Source organism: Symphalangus syndactylus, chromosome 17 (genome assembly GCF_028878055.3).
Source record: "Symphalangus syndactylus isolate Jambi chromosome 17, NHGRI_mSymSyn1-v2.1_pri, whole genome shotgun sequence".
Lineage (NCBI taxonomy): Eukaryota > Metazoa > Chordata > Mammalia > Primates > Hylobatidae > Symphalangus > Symphalangus syndactylus.
Window position 1 is genome coordinate 35,307,988 of NC_072439.2, and position 9,579 is coordinate 35,317,566.

Consider the following 9,579-nt stretch of genomic DNA (forward strand, 5'->3'; position numbering starts at 1 on the left):
TTAGGGGGTGGGCAGGATCAAACAGAGGAAGAGGAGGGGGAAAGGAAAGAGAACAAAGGTATAGTGGAGATGGGAGCCTCTTCAGTGGAAGAGAGATGAAGGGGAATCCGGGGGAGATGGCCGATCCAACATCTGCCCCGGCTGTAAAATTTTGTTCTATTTGCTGCTGGCCCAGGGGGCACTCTGGAGTGGTCAGATCAGCCCCTGAGGTGGCCCGGACTGGAGGCTCAGCCAGGAACTTTTGAAACTCAGCTGTCCCTCCCAGACTGCCACCCACCACCTTTTGGTTCTTCCTCTGCTTTTACGGTTGGAAGGGAGTCCAAGGATTGGAACCAGGGCCAGGACAGGAGGAAATATGGAACTCGGAAAGCAGCAGAAATGCTAGGCAGAGACTCTGAAATGGCCAAGAAAAGACAGACAGAGCTGGAGGCAGTCACATTCCAGAAAGGTTTGAAATTATCAGAGACTGAATCCTTGATGGGAGGTTTCCAGCTGGGAGGCCCACATCTCCCCATCACACCTGAGCTGGGTCAGGTAGGATAGCGATGAGGTGGGGAGGCCCAAGCAAGTGTGTATTATGAATATTCCTTGCCTCCCTCCCCCATTTTTTCCTTTTTCTAAATCGGCTGCCCTTTTGTTCCTCCAGCTAAAACTGAAGCCCCATTCGGTAACCTTATTTTCCAAAAACTATTCCAGCTGAATGGAAAGACTCCACATGTACAAACTTACAAACACAATGGTACCACCCAAAGGGGCAGAGCCTCAAATAAGAGCCAGGCTATCACTGTGGTGGGGTGAGATCGCCTCAACAAGAACAGACTAGTTCGGAGGACTTCTCCCAAATGACACACGCCCAGCTCTGTCCCTGCCCATCGGATTTGAGAAGTGTTTCCCCTTTTACAAAAGCCCTAAGCCTAACCTGACACCAGAGACAAAGGCCAGGGAACCGAAGAGGGCAATTCTCCCTATAAATGGGGGAGAAAGGGACATTCTTGGCTGGAATTCCTCTGATGGAGGGGATTGTTGGTTTGATGGCCTGGGATCCTTCAGGGCCGTCCTGAGTCCCGGGTCGAGAATGCTTCTACTGATAACTAGATTTCCCCTCTCCATCCCCACAAAGATCCTGAGAGGGTCCCATTTCCTGCTCTTATACCTCGGGGAAAACTATCTTTTCATTTCTGAATAAAACGAAATCTCATTATTTGGAGGTGGTAGCGGTAGGGTATCGGTCAAGGAGCGATTGAGGGTCCTCTCAATTTTCCACGAAAAAATGGAAGGTGAGATAGGAGGAAGAAAGGAGAGGCTGGGATCTAAAGGGTGAGACCCTCGGGCCGAGCGGAGTTCACCGCGCAGTGAACCCTCTCAGCCGGCCACGCAGCCCGCGCTCCCGGCCCCGCGCCCTATTGTCCGCCCAAGCCTGGGGTCGTGACCCAGCTGAAGGCGACACTGCGCCCAGGGCGGACGCGGCGTGGAACCCAGAGGAGGAGCCTGGCTGCCGCCGGCCCCTAAAACCTCGTCTTTGCCCCTGCTGGCCCCATTTCGCGATCCTCAAGACCCCGGCCTCTGAGAAGCGGAGCTGGGACACCTCCACCCCGTGAAGACAGTCACATTTCGCCCCATTCTCTCGCGGCCAGGCTTCCCGGCAAGCCAGAGCTCCAGAGTGGAACCTAAGGTTTGGCTATCTGGCAGTGCCTCCTGCACACTCGGTTCCAGGGTTTGTTTCTGCCTGGAAATTAGAATACTGTATACTTTTCTCTCCCGATCTTTGAGGCTGGGAAGAGAGAGAGTCAGAAAGGAGGAGTGAGTAGAGGCCACACTTTTTTGGCTTCACTCATACTCCATCCAGGCAGGCAGAGCTGACCCTAGAGGATGCTGCCTATTCAGGAATCTGAAAATTGTTGATAGGGCCTGGAAATTTAAAATAGTCCCTTCCTCTTTATTAGGCTCTGTAACCGTATTCGCCCGCAAACATACTCTGATATTCCCCACCCGTCCTTGTCTTCCCTTCCTCCTGATTTATCCTCTAGGCCTGGCAGAAAGTGGAAGCAGGAAGATGAGGCTGCAGAGGCCCTTATCCCGGCAGGCCTGGATGTGGGCTCTGCTGGATTGGCCCTGCGTTCAAAGAGCTACAGAACTGACACCAGAGAGAAGAGAAGAAAAACCCGGAGGAGTGGAGGGAGAGCCAGGGGCTCCTGGCCTTGGAGGGCTGATGAGCAAACCTCCAGATCAGCTTTAGTTTCTTTCTGCTCCCCAAGCTCCAAAGGGGTCTGAGCTCCTTGAGCTGCACAGGTTTTAAAATGTTCGAGGGCTCCTCACAGGTCTGTGGCTCAGAGTTCACCGCCCGCATTTTTAATTACCAAGAGGCAGCTAAAACTCCAGCACCTGGAGCAGCCACACGCTGCAGGAGAAAAATCAAAATGGGGCTGGCAATGCCGGGTGCAGAAAAAGCAGGCTGAGAAGGGTGGTCAGCTCTATCAAAAACGTTGGTAAGAGGCAAAGACTTTTTTTTTTTTTTTTTTTTTTTTTTTTTTACCAAATCCCCCAAATGTTTATTTTGGGCTCCTGCCCATCCAGATAAATCAAGCTAACAGATTAGGAAGTTCATAAAATTGTATTCTTAGGTAATGACATCCAGAGAGGTAATAAATATTCCCTCTGCTCTGGTGGCCGCTGGAGTTCTGGTGTTTGGGGATCTTCCATCTCTCCTTCCAAGCCTGAGAGGGGTCTCTTGGAAGTGGAACATTTAAATTAAAATTAGCTCTCCATAGCTGCAGTGCCAGACAGAAGCTGTGGAAAACCCGGAGCGGTGGTTTTATGAGTGCAATAGCTTGCTCCCCCAGGACTGGGCAAAAAGCAGAGAAAAAGATGGTACAGTTGCTCCAGCGCACTGCTCCTCCCCGTCATAGCACCCTTGATCTTAAGGGTCCCTTTCAGAGTCAGTCTCCCCTAATCCTAGAAAAGCAGAGAAGGACACCCTGGCCTCAAGCTCCCAGCAAACATTTTAATTGTTTTCACTTCCCTACCACTCCCCCGAACACACACACACACACACACACACACACACACACACACCCCTAGCTGTGGGAAGCTGTCTCTGGATTTCAGTCTGCCAAGTCCAAGCAGAAAGAAAACTGAAGCACAGATTGCAGAGAAAACTTTGTAGGAAACTTCACACAAACAGCAGCAAGAGACCCTCTGAAAGGCAAAGTGCCCCTGTCCTTTTCCCTCAGTCTCATTTTCTCAGACTCTCTTTTTTGAGTCAAATTTCTTTACTCCCCAGGTACACAGACTCAGCACAGAAACGTCTTTTTCTCCAAGCAGAACTCCCCCACTCACAATTGGATTTCCTGCCTTCCCTGCCTAAGACCGGGAGTTGAGACAAAAATTGAGTGGCAAATACAGTTTAAACTTTTGTGCTCCTCACCCCCAGAGCAGACTGAGTGCTAACTACTTACATGTCAATGGGATCTTTGGCCTGTGGGGATCTCCTGGCGCTTGGAGAGAAGGAACCCTGGAAGACTGGTGTGGCCATTTCACCCGTCTTCTTTTTACTTAGCCATTGAAGAGAGAGGGATACAATGCACTTACAGGCATTCATGCGTCTTGCCTCTCCCATTACTCTGGGCAAGAAATCCCCAGTCCTACAAAAGCAGTGGCATCCTATCTGGAGACCAGGGCTGAGCAAGGGCTGGCTTGGGAGGGTCAGAGATGGGGGTGGGGGAGAGGTCAGAGGCGCTGCCGAATATAAAGGCAATGGGAGAGAAAATGCTGTGTCCTCCCCGTGAACCTGGGCTGTGTCCTCCCCCCAGCCTTCCCCACTGCTCAACCCAACTTAAATAAAAGCCCAGCCCTCAGCTTCCCAGCGAGGCTGTAGCAGCATCAGGCAGAGCAGCAGGGACCAAGACTGCTGGAGCTTGGGGCCCTCGGTCCAGACTGGCCCCCCACATCCCACCCCTGCCCTGCCATTCTGGGTGGCCAAGTCCAAGGCAAAGGAGAGCTTTGGGGAAAGGGTAGAAAATGGAGCCCACTGGAGGGAAGGCCAGAGGCCAAAATCTTCAAACTCAAATGTAAGGGATTTTAGTTTGGGTTCATTTGTCAAGAATTATGGATTTCTGATGTTTCCCCTTTTCAGACCAGAAAGAACAGAAGAAGACACACAGAGAATGACTATGTATGTGAGGGAAGAGGAAGGAGAAGAAAAAGAAGACATAAAGAAGGAGAAATAAAATAAGTGTTCTGACCTTTTATGCTGCCTTTCCTGAACTAGAGTGTCCCTTCTGCAATTTCGGGGAGAAACTTCGGAAATAAAATGTAGTAATTTGCCCCCTCCTCACTCTCATCTCTTCCACTTTTGGGAGGATAGGGATAAACTCCTTGAAAGCCACACGAGCAAACTTAGGAAAGAATCATGGATCTCAATTTACCCCTTCCCTGCTTTCCATCTTAGCTCCTTTACAGGCTTGAAAAGACACTCTGGTGCCCTTAGACCTTCCTTCCCTTTTCCCAAGCACAGCTAGAACCCCCTTTTTCTGTTCCAAGGGCAATCGCCTCAAGACGATAGGGCTACAGTCAGATTTGGCCCCTAATTCACTTGATTACATAAAAAACTCCAGATAATTGTTGGCCTGCCTCCTCACACTGCAGGCAGCATGTTTTGTTGTCTCCAGGGTACCACTGAGGGAGGAAAAGTAGACTAAAGGACTAAGAGACTCCCCCCAACACACACACGTGTGAGGACATGCATACACACACACACACACACACACACACACCAAGTAACATCCAGCAAGTGGTTCAAAAGGAAATAAATTCAAAGCACAGTAATGTGATTTGTACAACTTAGTCCTGCTGTTGCCTTTCACTCCAGAATTTGGAGATAGGGGGAAGGGGTATCCCTGGCTTCCCTGCATACCCTAGATCTCTTCTCCCTCTGTCTTCTACTTCTAATTGCCTTTCTTCCTAAAATATGGATAAATCGTCCGAGAAGAAGGTCACCAACAGCTGTCCTCCCACCTTCTCCTAACAAACAAGCAAAAAATTAAGCAGGCCTTGCTAGGGCCTGGTTCTCAGGACCAGAATTATTTGGGAGACTTTGGCTTGAACGTATTATTCAGGTAATTCAGGCAAGATTTTTTGTTTCTTTGTTAGCCCCAAGGAAACAATTTATTTAATTAATTTATTTCTTTACAGCCAGAGAAGCTTGTTCAGGCTATCCGCATACGCTGCCAGGACCTGGGAGGTTATAGGAAGAGAGGATGGTCCTTGACTCTCCCTAAGTCTCTTCTCAACACCTAGCAGGTCCATAATAAAAGTTAGAGAATAAAAAGGTAAAAGTCTTTTATTATCTCCAGGCATCAGCCTTTGAGGCCTATCCATAACAAGGGTACCTCCCAGGCCTCTGGCCTCCACCTTACCCTTTTTTCCAAGCCTAAACAAACAGAGAAGGCATCCTGACAGGTCACTTTGCTGCTTCAGAATCACCAGCTCAAAACCTTTCTTCTTTTAAGAACTCAAATGTTGAGGGGATGTCTTCCTTAATCCTTCATCCCAAAAGAGCCCTAAAAGATGAAAGAAAACTCTTCTCCTTCCCACTCCCTAAACTTGCCCTCTTGTCTACAAATTAGGCAAGCCTACTCAGCACAGAGGAGGGAGAAGGGAAGACAGAGAACAGACAAAAAGAAGAAACTGTACCTAACTATAGAAAAGTGAGACACCCCCCACCCTCAGCTCCGCTGAAGTGCCCCCAGAGGAGTCTGGTCTCTCTGCAGACTCAGGGGGAAGGAAGCGGACTGGAGAAATCAGCCTTAATCTTCCACATCCCCTCTTCTGAAGATCCCATACCCCAACCCCCTTGCTGCTTCTTCTAAGGACATTGGAAGACTAATGGAGAGCTAAGATTTGTGTGTTTGTTTAAAGTAAACTTAGGCAACTATAGAGAAGATGGGATGTTACCAGGCCAGAGAGAGGAGGGGGATAAAAAGAAACCATCAGACATTGACGTAAAACTAATTCACATCCACTGGTTTATTATTGATCACGGGGCATTTCACATCGACACTAAAATTCTTTATTGCAAGTTTTACAATAATCAAGTAAATTCAGTCCAAAAACACAATAACCACGATGGGGGTGGGGAGAGATTCTACCTATAGACTGCCTCTCTGAACTGAAAGTTCATTTTGATTTTCTTTTGGCTCCTCAAACTGAACAGCTCTGAGAGGCTCTCCAGATGCATTTAGCTTTGTCTGCTGTCTTCGCCCCCTCTCCTCCCGCACCCCCCCCCCAACAATAATACAAAAGAACTTCATAGCTTTGTTCTCCTTAAAATGACTTCCCCTCACTAACCTCCCCTGGTGCATTTTCAATGCAAAAGGCCTAAGGAAAGAGGGGGGAAGGAGGAGGAGGAGAAGGATGAGAATTGGCTTTAAAATTTCTTTCCTTTTTTCTTTTCCTCATTTCTCATTTCCCCTGAAATTCACCCAAACCAGACCATCACACCTTGCAATATATAATTTTTGCAGCTTTTTGTTCTTAAAAAATAAATAACCCCCCAAATGGCCTTTAAAAAAAAAAAAACACCCAGCAGGTACCATGCTAAGACAACATCACATGCTTAAAAGGGTCCTTAACAGTGGAAGGGAGAGGAGGGCAGGGGGCTTGTTTGTTTATCTGTTTTGTCTGTTTGGAACTGACAAGGGACAAGGTGAGAGGAAGAGAGAAAAGAACCTATATATATATATATATATATATATTAAATTCTATAAATAAGAGTCAATTTGTGTGTGAGGGGAGGGTGGGGGCATGGGTGGGGGCAGGGGTGTGAGTTATGTTTTATAACCTGGTAATGTCCTCTGCCCGTTGCTGCTCCGGCGGCGTGGCGCTCTGGGAGTGGTCTTCAGAAGTACCCGGGGTAGCTGCCGAAAGGGTGCTGGGCGCAGCGCCGGCCGGGGGTGCTGACCTGACTTTGGTGTTGGGGAGTCGGTGGTCCTTCTTCCATTTCATGCGACGGTTTTGGAACCAGATTTTGATCTGCCTCTCAGAGAGGCACAGCGAGTGGGCGATCTCGATCCTTCTCCTTCGGGTCAGGTAGCGGTTGTAATGAAACTCTTTCTCTAATTCCAGGACTTGCTGCCGGGTGTAGGCTGTCCTCGAGCGCTTGGGTTCCCCTCCGTTATAATTGGGGTTCACTGGGGGGGAGGGGAAAAGCAAATAGTGGGGTTCAGAGGGAGCAGGCTCCCCGCCCCCCACCCTCACCCCATCCTCAGCTCTGAGGAACAGGAGGAGGGAGTGGTGGAAATAAAGTCATCAAGCTTAAATGGGTTATAAAGAAGTTGAAGGAAGCTGAAGACTTTGTAGTGTAATAAGAGGGGAATCCTCATTGTAACGACACTGAATTATTTATGCGCCCTTAGAAAGCGAGCATAGTTTTCACACATACATAACAGATCGTAGCACATGGCTCGGACTGCCCAGAGTAGCTAAGCCATAAAATTTATGGGGGATGTAATTACCCATTCTCGCTCGTAAATCCAGTTCAATTGTGCTAACCCAGAGTCGCTCCTGGAGAGAGAGGGGGACGGAGAGAAAGGAGGACGGGGGCCAGAGGGGACCGAGGAGGGTGGGGAGCGCTAGGGAAGAAGGGAGGGAGGGGGGGAGCAAAAAGCAAAGTTGCCTACCCGTGCTAACGTGAATTTTTTTCATCCATGGGTAGACTATGGGTTGCTTGCTGGCGGCGCTGGAGGGATGGTCGGGGGCTGGCTGGCTGCAGGCTGGCGGGGCTGGGGACGGGGAGGCGGAGGCGCCTGAGAGAGGCGCGGGCTCGCAGAGCGACTGTGATTTCTCGGGGTGGTGGTGGCCCGCCTGGGCCGGCCCGTGGCCTCGCGAATTGCCCGGCCCCTGGAGACTGGTGCAGCTATACTGGCGCTCAGGGTAGCTAGGGCGCGGAGGCGGTGGTGGGTACAGCTCCTGGTGGTGATGCTGGAATCCCGATTCCCTGGTCCGGCCGTAATATTCCGGACTGTGTTCAGGGATGTAGCTATTTTGCGAATATTCTTCGCATGGAGGAAATTTCGGATCGATGTAGTTAGAGTCCATCAAATACGAGCTCATGATCATTAATTTCTGGAGTGGAAAATAATTTTTCTCGCTTTGTCGTTTTTCTGCTCCATAAAGCCCTCCTACTAGCTAGCGACCCTGTAAAGTTACTTTCACCATGTGACTCCGCCGGCCAATCACACGGAGCAACTCAGTCCCCGGATAAGGAACCGAATCGCTTTATTCAAAATGTATCCAATTTTTTTGTGTGTGTGGTGGTGGTGGTGCTGGGGGGGCGGGGGTGGGTGGTGATGTGGGGTTAGCTGGTAGGGGTTGGGGTGCCCCCAGTGCACATCCCGCCAGACTGACAACCCTCCCCTGCAAAAGGAGATGGGAAGCTCCCGGCTCCCCTCCAAAGCCCGGGCATTGGGGGGCTGTCGGGAGGCAGTGATTCAGCCCCCGCCCAGGGTCTCCCCTCAGGCCTCTGCTGGGCCCCGTGGGCCTCGGCTTCTGAGCTTTTCCAGAGGTCTCCGTTCATGGCGATCGTGTCTCAGTCTGTGTAGGTCACCGGGCAGCGCCCCTCTTTCGCAGGAAGAGGAAGTTGAATGAGGACTGGAGTGGAGGTTGGATGGGGAGGGGCCCAGGCTGAGCCCAGGAGGCTGGAGAGCCTGGAGTGCTCCCCATCCAAGGATACCAGAGTCCAGCCCCTCTTCCCCATACACACTCACCCAACCCTCTGGCCATGGGCCAGGCGAGGCAGGGTCCCAGCTGGACCAGGCAGGTAGAGGCAGCGGGATGCAAATGATTCTGACGTCATTTCTGAAGGTCTGGGGGTTGAGCCCCCGCTGAAGAGAGACAGGAAGCGGTTGGCAAAAGCAGAGTTCAGAAGTCTCGCCTTCCCCTGCTACCCACTGACCCTCCCTGCCCCAGCCCCAGAGCAGAGGATCTCTTCTACTGCTGGCTCCTCTTTCCACTCCCCATTCAGCCAGGCCTGCTATTTTCTAACAATTATCTCCAAGGAGCTGGGGCAAGGAGGAGAGCTTTCTGCCAGGAGTCAGTGCCCTGTGATGGTGCCCAGCCAAGACCCTGAGAGTTCTTTCTCTGTCCCCACAGAGGGCAGACCTAGCTAAGAGGGAGGCCTGTGTGGGTAGAGCCTGCTTGCTTCTGGCTAGGAGCTGTATCCATGTAACACGTGTGTTTACATGTAAACACGAATTCCTAAGGGCCAGCTCCAGGCTGCTTTCCAAAAACGGAAGGCTAAGCTAACCAAGTTGGGGAGGCAGGGCCAGCCTTGGGGGTCTCCAGCCCATTCACACCCCCTGCTCTCTCTCTCTGCCACCCACTCACAGTAATACTCTGATGGAGGGGGGTGGCAGGGACATAGAGGAGGGAAGGGGCCAGGAAAAGCTGCTTCCCTAACCACCCCCCCCCCCCCCAGCTAGGGGTGGTCCTGTCATGCCACCAATTCCAATTAACTGATCGCCCATAACTCAGAGTTGGGGGGGTAGCGGAGGGGAGAGCCCAGGGAGGGAGCCGGGTCCCCTT

General features: G+C 51.0%; 1 protein-coding gene across 5 annotated transcripts; it reads right to left on the reverse strand.

The window, feature by feature from the left end:
* Positions 1-6,000: 6,000 nt before the first annotated feature.
* Positions 6,001-9,252, reverse strand: HOXC4 (homeobox C4). 5 transcript variants are annotated; one of them, XM_063621566.1, is made up of 4 exons: positions 9,237-9,252; positions 8,763-8,879; positions 7,677-8,616; positions 6,001-7,187 (listed from the first exon to the last, which is right to left on the reverse strand). In XM_063621566.1, exons 3-4 carry the CDS (start codon positions 8,113-8,115, stop codon positions 6,832-6,834), a joined length of 795 nt encoding a protein of 264 aa, XP_063477636.1. In that variant the 5' UTR covers positions 8,116-8,616; positions 8,763-8,879; positions 9,237-9,252; the 3' UTR covers positions 6,001-6,831. The 5 variants fall into 5 exon arrangements, with proteins under 5 accessions (XP_063477636.1, XP_063477635.1, XP_063477633.1 ...); XM_063621565.1 differs by lacking the exon at positions 9,237-9,252 and adding an exon at positions 9,157-9,171; XM_063621563.1 differs by lacking the exon at positions 9,237-9,252 and having other exon boundaries at positions 8,763-8,940.
* Between the last annotated feature and the right edge of the window lie 327 nt (positions 9,253-9,579).